This window comes from Kogia breviceps, chromosome 1 (assembly GCF_026419965.1).
Source record: "Kogia breviceps isolate mKogBre1 chromosome 1, mKogBre1 haplotype 1, whole genome shotgun sequence".
Classification (NCBI taxonomy): Eukaryota; Metazoa; Chordata; class Mammalia; order Artiodactyla; family Physeteridae; genus Kogia; species Kogia breviceps.
In genome coordinates, this window is record NC_081310.1 from 4,616,341 (window position 1) to 4,632,990 (window position 16,650).

The 16,650-nt window shown below is 40.7% G+C and overlaps 1 protein-coding gene across 8 annotated transcripts in view; it reads left to right on the plus strand.

The window, feature by feature from the left end:
* DENND1B (DENN domain containing 1B) overlaps nucleotides 1-14,644 on the plus strand; it is a 258,787-nt gene extending 244,143 nt beyond the window's left edge. For 6 of the 8 annotated variants that reach the window (XM_059055774.2, XM_059055749.2, XM_067027477.1 and 3 more), the window contains 3 exons: nucleotides 6,334-6,413; nucleotides 7,330-7,546; nucleotides 9,120-14,644. In XM_059055774.2, the coding sequence (XP_058911757.1) occupies nucleotides 6,334-6,413; nucleotides 7,330-7,546; nucleotides 9,120-9,638 (816 nt within the window). In that variant the 3' untranslated portion in view covers nucleotides 9,639-14,644. The remainder of the gene's footprint in view (nucleotides 1-6,333; nucleotides 6,414-7,329; nucleotides 7,547-9,119) is intronic. The other 2 variants (XM_067027466.1, XM_067027479.1) reach the window with 1 other exon arrangement.
* Nucleotides 14,645-16,650: the final 2,006 nt, after the last annotated feature.

Here is a 16,650-nt window from a genome sequence, read left to right on the forward strand (position 1 = left end):
TGGCCTTTATTATGTTGAGGTAAGTTCCCTCTATGCCTACTTTCTGGAGGGGTTTTATCATAAATGGGTGTTGAATTCTGTCAAGCTTTTTGGCATCTATTGAGATGATCATATAGTTTTTATTCTTCAGTTTGTTAACATGGTGTCTCACATTGATTGATTTGCATATGTTGAAGAATCCTTGCATTCCTGGGATAAACCCCACTTGATCATGGTGTGTGATCCTTTTCATGTGCTATTGCATTCTATTTGGTAGTTTATTGTTGAGGATTTTGCATCTATGTTCATCAGTGATGTTGGCCTGTAGTTTTCTTTGTGACATCTTTGTCTGGTTTTAGTATCAGGGTGATGGTGGCCTCGTAGAATGAGTTTGGGAGTGTTCCTCCCTCTGCTATATTTTGGAAGAGTTTGAGAAGGATAGGTGTTGGTTCTTCTCTAAATGTTTGATAGAATTCACCTGTGAAGCCATCTGGTCCTGGGCTTTTGTTTGTTGGAAGATTTTTAATCACAGTGTCAATTTCAGTGCTTGTGATTGGTCTGTTTATATTTTCTATTTTTTCCTGGTTCATTCTCAGAAGGTTGTGCATTTCTAAGATTTTGTCCATTTCTTCCAGGTTGTCCATTTTATTTGCATAGAGTTGCTTGCAGTAATCTCTCATGATCCTTTGTATTTCTGCAGTGTCAGTTGTTACTTCTCCTTTTTCACTTCTAGTTCTATTGATTTCAGTCTTCTCCCTTTTTTCTTGATGAGTCTGGCTGATGGTTTTTCAATTTTGTTCATCTTCTCAAAGAACCAGGTTTTAGTTTTATTGATCTTTGCTATCATTTCCTTCATTTCTTTTTCATTTATTTCTGATCTGATCTTTATGATTTCTTCTGCTAACTTTGGGGGTTTTTTGTTCTTCATTCTCTAATTGCTTTAGGTGTAAGGTTAGGTTATTTGAGATGTTTCTTAAGGTAGGATTGTATTGCTATAAACTTCCCTCTTAGAACTCCTTTTGCTGCATCCCATAGGTTTTGGGTCATCGTGTCTCCATTGTCATTTGTTTCTAGGTATTTTTTGATTTCCTCTTTGATTTCCTTAGTGATCTCTTGGTTATTAAGTAGTGTACTGTTTAGCCTCCATGTGTTTTTATTTTTTACAGATTTTTTCCTTTAGTTGTTACCTAGTCTCATAGTGTTGTTGAGAAAGATACTTGATACAATTTCAATTTTCTTAAATTTGCCAAGGCTAGATTTGTGACCCAGGATATGATCTACCCTGGAGAATGTTCCATGAGCACTTGAGAAGAATGTGTATTCTGTTGTTTTTGGATGGAATATCATATAAATATCAATTCAGTCCATCTTGTTTAATGTATCAGTTAAAGCTTGTGTTTCCTTATTTATTTTCATTTTGGATGATCTGTCCATTGGTGAAAGCGGGGTGTTAAAGTCCCCTACTATGATTGTGTCACTATCGATTTCCCCTTTTATGGCTGTTAGTATTTGCCTTATGTATTGAAGTGCTTCTATGTTGGGTGCATAAATATTTACAATTGTTCTGTCTTCTTCTTGGATGGATCCCTTGATCATTATGTAGTGTCCTTCTTTGTCTCTTGTAATAGTGTTTGTTTTAAAGTCTATTTTTTCTTATATGAGAATTGCTACTCCAGCGTTCTTTTGATTTCCATTTGCATTGAATATCTTTTTCCATCCCCTCACTTTCAGTCTGTATGTGTCCCTAGGTCTGAAGTGGGTCTGTTGTAGACAGCTGCCATACTATTGTGATTACTGTAGCTCTGTAGTACAGTCTGAATTCAGGGAGCTTGGGTGCACAAATATTTACAAATGTTATATTATCTCCTTGGATTGACCCCTTTATCATTATGTAATGTACGCTCTTTTGTTACATTCTTTGTTTTGAGTCTGTTTTGCCTGATATGAGTGTTGTTACCCCAGATTTCTTCTGTTTCCACTTGCATGGAATCTTTTTCCTGTCCTTCACTTTTAGTCTGTGTGTGTTTTCATATTTGAGTGCATCTCTTGTAGGCTGTATATAGATGGGCCTTGCTTTTTCATTAGTTCAGTCACTCTGTGTCTTTTGATTGGTACATTTAGGCCTTTACATTTTAAGTGATTATTAATAGGTATTACTTATTGCCATTTTGTTAACTGGTTTGGGGGTTCTTTTTGCAGTCCTTCTCTGTTCTTTTCTTCTTCTTAGTCTCTTCTCTGTGGTTTGATGATTTTCTTTTGTGTTAATTTTGGGTCTTTTTCTCTTTTATTTTTATGTATCTATTATAGGTTTTTGGTTTGTGGTTACCATGAAGTTCATGTATAACAACCTATGTTTATAGCAGTCTGTTTTAAGTTGATGGTTACTTAAGTCCAAACATTCTTAAAACGCTATTTTTTATCTCCCAACACACCTTTTACACCTTTTTATTTTGTGTACCTCTTAACTACTTATTATAGTTACAACAGTTGATTTTACTACTTTTGTCTTTTTACCTTCATACTTGCTTTGTAAGTGGTTGATACACTCACTTTGTTTACTATATGTTTATGAGATTTTTTTCATATATTTCCTTATTTCTAGTTTTGGCCTTTTCTGCCTAAAGAAGTCCCTTTAACATTTTTTGTATGGTTAGTTTACTGGTGATGAGTTTCTTTAGCTTCTGTTAGTCTGGGAAACTGTATTGCTATTTTAATTATGAATGATAACCTTACCAGGTAGAGTATTCTTGGTTTTTAAGGTTTTTTTTTTTTTTTTTTTTTTTCCTGTCAGCACTTTGAATATATCATACCAGTTCCTTCTGGCCTATCAATTTTCTGCTGTGAAATCAGCTTATAGTCTTATGGAGATTTCCTTCTATGTAACTAGTTTTTTTCCTCTCTTGCTGCCTTTAAGATTCTCTCTTTAACTTTTATCATTTTAATTACACTGTGTCTTGGTTTGGGCTCATCCTGTTTGGGACTCTGTTTCCTGGACTTGGATGTCTGTTTCCTTCACCTGGTTAGGAAAGTTTTCAGCCATTATTTCTTCCAATAAGTTTTCTGTCCCTTTCTCTGCCTCTTCTCCTTCTGGGACTCCTATAATGTGAATATTAGTGTGCTTGATTTGTCCCTAGGATCCCTTAAACTATCTTTTTTTAAAATTTATTTTTCTTTTTTGTGTTTCTTTTGGGTGATTTCCACTACCCTGTCTTCCAGATCACTGATCCATCCATTCCTCTGCTTCATCTAATCTTCTGTTGATACCATCTAGTGTATTTTTTATTTCATTTATTGTATTCTTCAGCTCTGCTTGGTTCTTTTTTATATTTTGTAATTATTTATTGAAGTTCTCACTATGTTTATTTTCTCATGAGTTCATGGGGCATATTTATGACCATTAGTTTGAACTCTTTATCAGATTACTTATTGCCATTTCGTTTAGTTATTTTTCTGAGTTCTTGTCTTATTCTTTCCTTTGGAACACATTCCTCTGTCTCCTCACTTTGCCTCACTCTGTATAGTTTCTGTGTGTTGGGTAGATGGGCTACGTCTCTCCATCTTGAAGGAGTGGCTTATGTAGAAGGTTTCCCATAGGCCCCAGAAGAGCAATCCCTCCTGGTCACCAGAGTCAGATGCTCCAGGGGTGTCCCCCTCTGTGGGGTATATGTGTCCTTCTGCTGTGGTGGCACCGAGGTTGCCCACTGGCTGGAAGGCCCACCCAGTCACAACTGCTCTGGGTCCACTGGTGGGCAAGTTGGTTCCAGGCCCAGCTGGTTTTAAGTGCTGCAGGCACCCTGGCCCTTGGTGTGGCTGGCTGCAGGGCTCAGCCGCTCAGTTGCAGGTGTGCTGGTGGGTAGAGCTGGCCTCTCAGGGTGGGAGCCTCTTTAGTGGCGAGTCTACCTGCCAGGTGTGGCAGGACAGGGGCTGCTTTGGAGTGGCAGTGGCCAGGATGGGAAGGTTGGGTGGGGCTGGAGAACGCTGGGTCAAGGCTGCGGTGCTCACAAGACAGATGGAGAACGTCGGAAATGGCAGCTGCCAGTGCCAGGCCAGCTAGGTAGAGAGAGAATAGTAATTTAAAAAATGGTGTCCACCAGCACTTTGGTCCCTGAACAAAGTTCTAACAGATCTCTGCCCCTCTCGGCACTTGCCCTGAAGTTAGTCAGTGAATCTCCTTCACATATGACCAAGTGCTTTTCCAACTGCTGCCTCTGCACCAGGACTCAGAGCTAGTGTGTCTGTGCACAAGCCCTTCAAGAGCAGAGTCTCGGTTTCCCAGAGTCCCGTGGCTCTTCCAGATGTAAGCCACACTGGGTGTCAAAGTCAGATGTTAGGGGGCTCCCCTGCCTAGTGCAGGTCCCCCGGGCTGGGGTGCCCCCATATGGGGCCCTGACCCCTCCTCGCTCCTTAGGGAGGGTCTCTAATATTTGTGATATTCCCTCCAGCTTACAGGTCACCGCATGGAGGGTATGGGTCCTGACTCTATGGTCTCTGTCCCTCTGTCTCAGTGTGTTTTTCTTTATATCCTTCATTGTAGAGGAGCTGTTCTGCTGGTCTTCACGTCGTTCTCAGATGGGTCACTCTGTGTAGTTATAGTTTTGGTTTGTTCATGGGATGAAGCGTATTCTTGGGGTGAGGTGAATGCAGGATCTTCCTATTCTGCCATCTTGGTCCACTTTGTTGGGAACACATAACAAAAACTAAAAGTTTTTTATTTTCTTAACATGATTCAAACATGCAAAAGTAAAGAGAAGCTTATATGAATTCCCAGGTACCTTGCATACGTCTTCAACAATTATCAGCTTACAGCCAATCTTATTTCTGTGCCAACCCTATCCATGGTCCCTCCCCACCTCTGGATCAATTTGAAGTAAATACCCAATAGCATATCATTTAACCCTGCAGATATTTCGAGATAAATCTGTAAAAGATAACTATTTAAAAAACATAATCACAGTGTAGTTCAAAAATGGGACAGATTGAACCTCAAGAAGAGTCATAAACATGATGGGGTGAGAGCCATATCAAATATATACAAATGATAATTTTTAAAGACCCCTCCTGACTCACCTTTATATATAGACTGTTAGATTAGCTCATTTCTCTAAAAATTGTTAAATAAAAGGAAGGAGTTATCCTATTTTTCTGGAACACATTGCATTTCAGGATAGCCAAATAATTAATAAGACAGTTCTTTATGGAATGCCAACAAATAAATATAAAGGAAATGCTTTTGAAAAGCATAATTTTGAAGTGCCTAGTGAAATAATGGATGTAGCCAGCAGTTACTATAGGATGCTAAAACCATCAGGTGAAAGGCTGATAAAGTTTGTAGTGGATGCACTAGCCAACCACACCTGAAGCCATGAATCAGTCTTAGTACCACCCGAAGCGAGACATCTTGATCACTAGGTGCCCCTCCAGATGTGATGCACTGAGAAACACACATCAACATCTGTGGGAATTCTTGCCAAAAACAGAGGGAAAACCCAGAACCTGAAGCTAATATCACAAGCTCCAGATGTAATTGCCAGCTTATAGGAAACGAGGGTAAAATAACACGTTCAAGGACACAGATGGCATGGAAGGGGGGAAAGTGGAAGGGACCATCCTCTGAGATGAGGGACATGTCAGCCAAGTGCACTGCCACCCTGTTGAGATTCTGGTCCAGATAAACTCACTAAAATATTCTGGGGGCAATAAGGGAATATGAGATATTAGAGAATAATTGTTAATTTGTTATGTATGATCATGATGTTTGGTTGTGTTAAAAAAATCTTTATCTGTTAAAGCTACATAGTGAAGTATTTACAGGTGAAATGATGCGTTGTCTAGGATTTGTGACCTTGAGACCCAAGAGCAGCCTCACCTAAGAGCATGTTAGAATCAGAACCTGTACCAAACTCCAAGAGATGTACATGCACTTTAATGATTGAGAAGCATTGCTTTAAAGTACTTGGCGTGAGGGAGAGTGTGGATAAGGGATAAAAGAAACAAGATTGCAAGTATTGATTATTATTGAAACTGGGGGCTAAGTGCTTGGTGAAGTGATTGACTGTTATGTCAGGGATTCCCAAATCGGGGACCGACGGACTGGGAGAGCGGGCAGTGTTTATGTACTCAGCCCAGTGACTTGTTTTGTTTTTTGTTGACGGGCTTGAGATGTAAGCACTGAGATAAATGTCTGAGATCCTCCCCTTCCTCCTGCCAGCTAGTCAAGGTGCTGGCTGGTATTCAGAAACCCTGAATGCATATTTCTTTAAAAAGTATTCCTTGTCAGACCAAATTGTCACTTAAAATTTATGGAAGAGACATACCTTCACGACTTGATGCCAGTGTGTCGATCTCTCTCTGTAGCCACGCCTAAGAAGGCCTCTTCAGAGCCTGGATGGTGTTCTGTGCGCTGACAACGATGAGGACGCAGACAGAGCCAGCAAGTAAGTCGCGGGCTCTCCTGTCCTGTTACACGACGCGGCTCAGCCGCAGAAGCTTTAGGTTACAAGAGAGATTTCAAAGAACGTGCGCTCCCAGAGGTCAGGTTTTACTCCCTTGTGGTATATTCTTCAGCAGGAGGAACGAGCGCTAACTGGCGTCTCACGGGGGATGAATCCTGAGATGGGGAAAGCAAGATAGCCCTGAAATAACTTGTTCTTGGGAAGCGGTAACGTCCGCGGCATTGCCTGGGATAGTGTCAAAGGGGAAAGAGAAGCCCACTCACTAAGTTAGACTCCTACCCTCCTGCTGAAGAGGGCCACGTAAATATCAGGAACAGTGAAAGTGGTCAATGGAAGCAAACCAGATAGGCGAGGGGCGGGACCTAACTCCATGGTGGTATCAGAAGAGAAGAATTTAACGCAAAATGTTAAAAATTAATTTTAACATAAAATAAGGCAAATAATAATAGTATATGTTGAACTTTTAAAACAGTTTTAAGATATTTGGGGATGACAGAATCAACATTCTTTTTTCTGCATTAAGTATATCTTTGTTTATATAAAACAAATGAATAAATAAAAGGAAAACCATATAAAAATACTGAAAGTGAAATTTCTAAGGCAAATGTCCCAAATTCCCCAGAATTAGACTGTGAAAAGCCCCACTTGTGCTTCCAGATTGTTAAGGGACCGTAAACGTTTGCTCTCAGTGCACGTACTCGAGATTTCCAGGATGTGAATCGGTGTGTACCTCACTATAAAGAATTTGGCCATGAACCAATTATTCACTTCGCTGTCCTACAGAAATATTACATTGGTTTTAAAACTCCCGCCTTAGTTGACAGTCATTGGTGAGAGGTTGCTTGTACGTAGCATTCTTGGTCACGTAATCACCAGTGCGTGTTTTCTTTTTCTTCAGGTTGTCCTCTGAAGATGGAGAAGAAGCGTCTGCTTATTTCTACGAAAGTGACGACTCGCTTGAAACCAGAGCACAGGCCCCTTCCTCGGGTGAGATGGACTTGCTGGGCGAGATCCTGGACACGCTGAGCACACACAGCCCGGACCAGGGGAAGCTGGCGGCGGCCCGGAGCCTGGACTTCTTTAGGTCGATGGACGACATTGAGTACAAGCCCACGGTGAGTCGATTTTCCAGCTGATAAAATTAAATGAACGGTTTCTCGCACTCACTGCGGTGGCTGTTGTCATCACCTTAGTTGGTAGGAGCGTTTGACCTCAGGTAAGTGTCAAAACTCCAAAAATACTGAAGAGTTAATCATGAAGAATTAATTCCAGCATTTTCCCTTTTATTTATGCAATTCTGGTGGTTCTTGTCATTAATTGAAATTATTTTGTCAAGCAGTAGTATTTTCCTACAACCTAATTTTATAGTTGTCTTTTCTGGGGAACTTTTAAACATGAAATGTTCCCACTTTTTTTCTGTATTTTCTGGATGTTCAAAAAAATTTTAATAAATGTATTAATTCAAGTAATGTTTCATTGTATTGCTTTAGAAATAATACTTTAAACAGATTGAACTCGCTGCTTTAAGAACACAAGAGAGAGAAGTATAAGTAATTTCCACTCTGTTCTGATGGTAATAAATTCCAGAACTTGGCATTGATTGTATAATATAGTTTGCTTGTTTTTTGTGTTATTTTGAAGGATCATTTTGCAAATCCTTTTTACTTTTCAGCTTTTTTTGTAGTACAATGACAAATAAAAGTTGTATACATCTAAGGTGTACAACTTGATGTTTTGAAATGCTGACCACAGTCGAGCTAATTTAACATATCCCTTATCTCACTTAGTTACCTTTTCTTTGCGGTGAGAGCACTTGAGACCTACCTTCTTAACAAAGAAGTGTGGTCACCGTGCTGTACATTAGGTCCCAGAACTTTTCCCACCTGCACGACTGAAACCTGCCCCTCCAGCATCTCGCCATTGCCCGACCCTCCATCCCCCTCTGGTGACCCCCATTCTACTCTCGACATCTGAGTTTGACGATTTTAGGTTCCACACATAAGTGACATCATGCGGTACTTGTGTTTCTCCGTCTGGCTTATGTCACGTAGCATCGTGCCCTCCAAGTTCATCCATGTTGTTATAAATGGCAGGATTTCCTCATTTTTAAAAGCTGAGTAACATTCCACGGTGTATATGTACCGCATTTTCTTTACCTGTTCATCCATCAGTGACATTGAGGTTGTTTCCATAGCTTCACTGTTGTAAGTGATGCTGCCGTGAACACGTGGGTACAGCTCTATTGTCAAGATACTGATTTTATCTTCTTTGGATACAGACCCGGAAGGAGGTGTATTATATATTGCTGGATTGTATGGCAGTGCTGTTTTTAGTTTTTTGAGGACCCTCCACGCTGATTTCCACAGTGGCTGCACCAGTTGGCACTCCCACCCGCAGCGTGCGAGGGCTCCTTTTTCTCCACACCCTCGCCGACACGTACGGTCTGGTTTGAGTTTTATGGGCGATTGATAGGTGCGAGGGCCTGGGCACCGGTATCCATCCCACTTCGTTTCTGTTGAGGGCACCCTGCGAGGTGTTCAGAGCTAACTGTCGATGCTTCCTTTCCTCTGGGAGGGACTTTGAGCTCCCAGCCTTGAAAGATACTGATTTCCAAGTGCAAAACAGTATTGCCGAAGTAACGCTATAATTTTCTTCCAGTTTTTCTAAACGCGCTGTTTCTTCTCTCAGAATAAATCGAACACGCCCAGCGAGGACAACCTGGCCCTGCTTCGCGGCGGCTCCGGTGACCAGGCCGAGTGGCATCTGGGGCAGGACGACAGTGCCCTCCACGGCAGGCAGCTCCCGCCCTCGCCCAGGAAGCGGGTGGGCTCCAGCGCGGGCACGGACTCTCCGTCCACCCTAAAGGAGGAGGACGGTGAGCGACGCCTCGGGGTTGGTGCCACGAGCCGGCCCGCGGAGCTGGGAGGGCCGGCCCCCGCCCCAGGGCTGCCTTTGCTGCTGGCTTCGCCCGGAGCTTCCCAAACAGAGAAGAAAGAAACACTAAGCCAGACTCCGGGTGGTCCACCGGTACCCAGCCTTGGGCGCCGTCCGTCTTTTGTTCCTTGGGAGAAAGAAGGGAAAGGAGCCAAAGAGATTTCAGAAGGTTCTGGACTGCTTCAAGAAGTGGTATCGTTATGTCACATAACATCTGCCTTCCAGCAAGACTTAAACATTTCAGAAGGAAAAGCAGGTGGAAACCAATCTTAAATCAACAAATGAAGAGTCTGTCGCTTGCATCCGAGCTTCCACGGAGACATTTTAGGAGTCCCTGTCCCCTATCATAAACAAGGACTGGTAGAAAAGACAACTCTTACTACCGTCTAAACATTGTTTTTCATTTGGGACATTTCTCCCACTCGTCTGTCTCGTGGTATATAGATTTATCCACTGATTTTTAAATGTAAAGCTACTTCTTCTACTGTGCTCTTAAATCAGGTACTAGTTTGTATGTATGTTGAAAGTATATATGGAACGTATGATTTCCCAGTATTTGGTGCTTAACGCCACTTATTTTATTTAAACTAAGTATGCATCTAACCCTGGCACATAACCAGTAGCTACTGTACTAGCCTGGTTGAGCCTGAACTGGCCAAGATACCAAAACCTATATCATAACTAGCCTGAAACTGCTGACCAACGAATTGCCTTAATCGTAAGCCTATATTAAGCATACTTACGTAATTTACGGAATTACAGGTAAATTTTGAAAGATAAGTTATGAGTGTTCTGCAGAGCAAAAATGCCTTTTTCTGTTCATCGAATCAAGGACAAAATTCATTTTTTTCAAAGTTAAAAAGCTCTCTTGTGGACACTGCAGCCATGTTTTCCAAAAAGCATAAAGGTACACATTTAACCTTACATGTCACTCAGTGAAATATATGAAGTGCTGAATTACAATGTGAAATTAATGACTTCTGTTTACAAATGACACTTTAAGTTTTTTCACAATCTTTCTGTATGACTTTGCTAAAGTAGGAGTCACCCCCAGGAAGCCAAATGCAACATAAAGTGTCCTGATAAAAAAGTGTTCCTATCTGTTTTTCCCTTAACTAATAATTGTCTACCAGAATGCTTCCTATCATCTCAAATGGACTTCTTAAAATAACTGACTTTTTATTTTGGAAGTTTCAAGCGTAGAGAAACCATGTGCAGAAAGCACAGTGCCCCCACGTTCCCCGACTCAGTCTCCACTGTTTCTAATATCCTATGAGGTCAGTGCCGTACGTCTTCACAATTCATGAACCGTGCTCCGTGCACATGTCCTTGGTTTTTCCCTACCGTCCTTTTCTGTCCCAGAATCCCACCCAGGGACCACATCACACTCGGCTGTCCCAGCTCCTTAGGCTCCTGACTTGGCTGTGACCCTCTCTCCGACTTGCCTGGATTTTGACGACCTTGACCCTTTTGGGGAGGACTGGGCAGATTAGATATGCTGTAGGATGCCCCCTCTGCTGGAACTTGCGTGGTGTTTCTCTCATGACTGATTGATTGTAACGGGACCGTGGGTTTGGGGGAGGGGGTTACAGAAGAAAAGTGCCGTCTTCATCATGACATCCTGTCAAGGGTCCGTGCCGTCCACATGATTTGTGGATGTTGACGGTGGCCTTGGTCACCGGGCTGAGGGGGCGCTTGTGGGGTTCCTCCCCTGCAAAGCCACCCCTTCCCCCTCCTGGCTCCGCTGCCATCTTCAGGAGGGAGTCCCTGTGTGCAGCCTGCACTGAGGCGTGAGGGCACGGTATCCACATGGATTACTTGGAATTCTTCTACATGGGACGTCGTCTCCTCTCTCTCACATTCACTGTCACACTTGGAAGTTCACCTGAGAAGGAATCGTGCATTGACTGCTTGATGATTGGCTAGATTGACAGGAATAATCAGGAAAAAAACCCAGTGATGCTACGGTTCATTTGTTGTTAGTATGTTCAATATATATACTCTATACATCCCCACTCATGATTTTTTTTTTTACATTATCATTTTAGGAAAGGTGTTTGAGAACCCATTCAAGCTCTCATCAAGACTGTGCTCTAAAATATTTACTGAAATCATAATTTAATTTTCAATTCAAATCCTGGAAGGGGGTTTGTTAAAAACATTGCTTAAAATATTCATTCAGGTCAGTCTTTAAATAATTTAAAGAAAATGGCCAAGTTTTGCTTTTCTAAAGTGCATTCCAAAATCTCAGTGGATATATTTTGGGAGGACAATTATTCATTCATGTTTATGAAGGAAGGACAGACCTCATTTTCCATATAAGGATGGACTCTGTATGTATTAAGGAAAAGGATGTTTAATCCTTTTTAAAATTTAATCCTTTCTTTTTTTAACACAAAAGTAAGGTTCAAGGTTCCTGTCAAATTTTGCTTTTATATACTCATGACAAAATTCCATTTTATTTAACTGAAAGGTATAAAAAAAGTCCATTGATCAGAAGAGCTATTTTAAATAAGAAGGAAAAACTTGTCACTCTGGTCATTAATCTGCTGGGCACATATTCTTCATAATTTTTGAAAAGCATGTAAAGCAGCCCTTTACTGTGCATATTGGAATGAGGTATTTTTCCTTCAGAATTCACCGTCTGGAGAATGGGATCATTGTGAGTGTAGCGTAGGCGCAATTTGGGTTTTGATCCATTTGCTTGATAAGTTTCACGGCCTCGGAAGCGTGAGTTCTTTGCTCTCTTTTGGTCCCCTCACCGGATGTCTGACTGCACTGCCACGTGCGGCGAGAGGATCTTCATCCACCGACAAGTCACATTTGCGTCAAGATATTTTAAACTGAATTTGTGCCTTATTTTAACTTACAAAATCAGCTCTTATATTCCACGTTAAAAACAAAAGCAAAAACCCTGCATGTTATTCTTGGAAAAAATCCAAAGGACTAGTAGCAAGTATTCATATTTCAAACCGTTAACATTTTAAGTATTCAAAGTCTGCTCTGAAACTAGACTTCCCAGTATTATGGTGGCTTTAGGGAGAATGAAGTGATATCGAGGTGAGTTCTGAAATAAAAGTTATTTTCTTTTTCCTACTATCTTCATATTTTCTATTATAACTAAACCAAATATGTGTAAACTCTCCTGCTGTTTGAATTTTTTTTTTTTTTTTTTTTTTTTTTTACCCCCAAGGAGCAACACCTGTTCTACAAGAGAGCTGTATAAACGAGTCAGACCTTTGGCTCTGAGGCCCACTCCTTATGTGACCTCTAGACACAGTCACAATTCTCCCCAAACCCCACTCTAGTTTTTATCCTTTTGCCCTTGGGTGTGGCATCCATGGTATCTCAGGGGGACAGAAGAGTCGCGTGTGAATTTAGGAGCTCTTGGTTAGTTAGGTGAGACTGGGTTAAGTGGTATATGTTGATGGCTGCCTACGTCAGCGTAGTTTGGAAAGGTGCCAAAATACAGCCTGCTCACTCTTCTGACTAAAAATTAAAAACTCATTTAGGAAATATTTATCAGCTGTTTGTACTGGGCATACACAAGGTACAGTAACTGCGGACATAGGGAAATAAAAGAAGTGGCCTAGTCCCTGCTGTGCAGGAACTAATTACAAGGAAAAGGAATTGTAAATCCCTGTTAACAATAATAACGAGAATGTATTTTGCTTAGAAGTTATTCAGCCAAGATTCTATCATCAAAACAAAGGCCTTTTAAAGCTGCTTAATATAAAACATGCTCTAAGTACAGAACCATTGTACTATTTCTAGTTTGATTAACTTTCTCTACTGTTACACGAAGTACAGTAATGCTGCTATCTAGGATACCCGCTGTTAAAGGACAGATTCAGAGGCTCTTAGAAACGGAGTGTTCTTGTTTCCCTGACCGTCACCGCTCTGCTCTCGCATCACCAGCAGCGAGACTCTGATGAAACCGTGTCCCTTTGCACTCCTTAGGGCCACGCCACTCCATCAGGGTCCACTGAGCATGTGCAGATGCATGTTGATGGGGCCTCGTGTTACTGTCTTTACCTTGATGATAGCATTCTCTAGAAACAGCCTCCCCTCACACTCACAACACACTTTTAAACTAAAACTGTCCGTGACGGTGCTGTTGTGACGAGTTTGTCCTAATAGGACCCAGGAATGCTAATGAATGCGTCGTTTCTGAAAGAAGGTGAAGAAGTAGACTGCTGATAAAGAGGACAAAACTGTGACTATTCTCATAATTAGTAGATCTTCCTTTACTAGAAAATCTGAATTTTCAGGAAAAGATTGTTCTCATGAATGAATTTTCTCCTCCGAATTCCATTTTGTTTAGCATACAGGATCCTGATTCTGGGTAGACATTTGTATGTCAGAACATAAATTGAAGAATGTAAAATGAACACCCAAACCTAATTCCCCCAGAGACCACTTCTTACTATATGAGGTGCGTTTTACAGACTGTGTCAGTGTTGACGTCTTTCCTCTGCCGAGCCCGGGAATCTGTTAGTGTCTGTTTCTTAAATCTTGTTTAAGAGGCAGAGTTGTTTTGAGCGAATCAGTTAACATTGTGATTTGATCAAGGTAGGGAATTATGTGTATTTAGAAAGAAGCATGTTTCATTTTGAAAATAACAGGATTTTGTGCAATATTTTTTCTTGCATTATTTAGTTCATATAAATACACACATCTGCTTTTCTAGCAGATGCCTTAAGGTCATGTTTTTCAGTATTTGTGTAAAACTGTATGTAGCAACATTCCATGTGATTTTAGAGAAAAAATATTCTTTCTACTGTTGGCAGGAGAAATGTTTTTATTTAAAATAACTATGAATATTGCATTAATATATCATAACTAACTGCCTCAGCAACAATAAATATGCAACAGGAAAATTCTGAACCTTAGATTACTATTGACAGTACTGTTACTTTAAAAGAAATGTGTATAGTGCAAAATGCTGATCCTTCACGTGTACACTTAACAAATTCTCAGTTCTGTACCACCTAAATCTAGACGGCATTTCTATGGTGATGACAAAACATATGTCGACTCTAATATCCTTTGTGATGAATCTTTGGTAAGATTTATAAAGGGCATTGCCAATACTTTTTGACTGTGTAAATTAAGTTAATTTTTGTACAATGTACAGTTTGTTTAACCTTAGAGCTTCTATAGATTTCTACTTTTGTTATACTTGAATGAGGCAGAAGCACTGTGGAAAATCTGTAGCTCTGGATGTGATATGCAAACATACCAAAAAAATAAAACAAGGTACTGAACAGCAAACATAACCAGATGCTTTCTACCCAGAAAGCTATGTGTTTTCAAACCATACTTAAGTGAAGTAATTTAAAATATACAATCTTTTATCTTAAAAGATTGCCAAGTCACAAGTGATTACCTCTTTGATATGATAGACCTCTTCGTCTCTGTGTTACTTCACGTTTCGGAAGAGAGCCTTGCTGAGGTACATTGACAAATCTGCCCTTTGGTTGATTACATGACTTTTAGGACAGGACAAAATTAGACACTTTGCATCCTAAATGCACCATGTGTGCCGAGTCACCATCCTTCACGTAGTCTAGTTTCCATGTGGTTATTCTGAGAACTATTTAATAATCATGTACCAAAAATGAGATTTCTTGAATCTGTCATGATTCAGTACTTAGAGCAATGCCTAAAGCAGCAAACAAGTAGAAACTGCCTAAAACCTACACTTTAAAACGCATAAAGCTTTTTTACACGAAAGGTACGTGAGAGGTTAAAAACGGAACTTTTCCAAAGCTTATCTCTCTAACTCTTTGGAAGGACTGAGAAACTCGAGCTTTCTGCTAGCCCTGGTGACTGGTATCTGTACACACCTTCCCGGCGTCAAGACGTGCGTCATTGCTCTTGCATCCTTGAGCCTGCAGCATAAGTCAGCTCTAAAGCTGACCACTACTGGGAGGGCTTTGTAAAAGTATTGTTTGGGGAATTTTTAAAAATATATGCAAGAGTAAATATTGGACGAATGACACATGACCATAAAGGGCCCAACGATGCACGTTGAAAATAAAGTTGGTCATAATCAGAACTGCCTGGTGGTGACTCCTTTTAATGATTGCCTAGCGCCCCTGGGGAACAGTCGCAGGGACCCTGCGTCTCCATCTGGGGACCTTGTGACTGCCGCAGTGTAAGCTGAGCCCTGAACCTTTCTGGTGGGTTTGCTGGGGAGGCATCCAGTCTTTCGTGTCTGGTCAGCTAATTTCACTGGGCTCTGAAACCACAGAAGTGGTAATCAGTGTCACTAAGGACAGCACAGCAGGTCTAGCCAAGCCAAACGACTGTTTACTGACCTTCACGCAAGAGTCGAGGCCGGACAGGAGATGCTTCTAAGCCTGGGAAGATGTGCTTCTCATCCAGGGGCTCTGAAGGTCCAACCTAGAGCAAAAGCCAAACTGGAAATAAGCACAAGTTTCCCTTGGGTGCAGAATTTCTGTGAATAATATGCTGATTTTTTCTTGTTTCCATAGCGGGAGCAAAGGTCTGACCCTGAGAAAGAAGAGAGTATCCTTGGAAGCCTAAGATGTAGCTGTGATTTTGATTTTTAACACTTTGCCTGCCACTGTCATAGGGGTTAGTCTCAGTACCTCTTAGTGTCTGTGTCTGAGAAAGATGGTCATATCTTAATTTTATAGATGCAAATACAAAAACCCAGTTGGATTTCCTTATATATAAATGAAAGAGAATACTCTTTTTAGAGTATTATTTTGTAGTGAGTCTGAGAATCTTCTTGCCTGGAAGTAGCAATGAATTATAGGACACACAAAAATTTATACATTTCTGGTATATAGTATTAACAGCATAAAATATAGTATTAACAGCATAAAAATTAAAGAGTGTACTGTGGAAGTTTCTAGGTGAATTAAAACCTTCCCCAAGTTCTGTCATTGGTATGGTCCTGTTACCTAATTTCCCTGAAGCTTTATTTCTATTTAAAAGTGTCTTAGGATGAATTAGTAATATTGAGACACTTTATGTATATTGCAGCTGCCATATACAGTCTGCCCTCTGTATCTCTGTGTCCACAACCACAAATCCAACCAGCCCAGATCAGAAATACTTTTTAAAAATAATTCCAGAAAGTTCCAAAAAGCAAAACCTAAATTTATCCCCCACTGGCAACTATTTACATAGCATTTACATTGTATTTTACAACTATTTACATAGCACTTAACACTGTATTAGGTATTACAAGACATCTAGAGATTAAAGTGCATGGGTTATATGGAAGTACTATGTCATTTTATATGAGGGA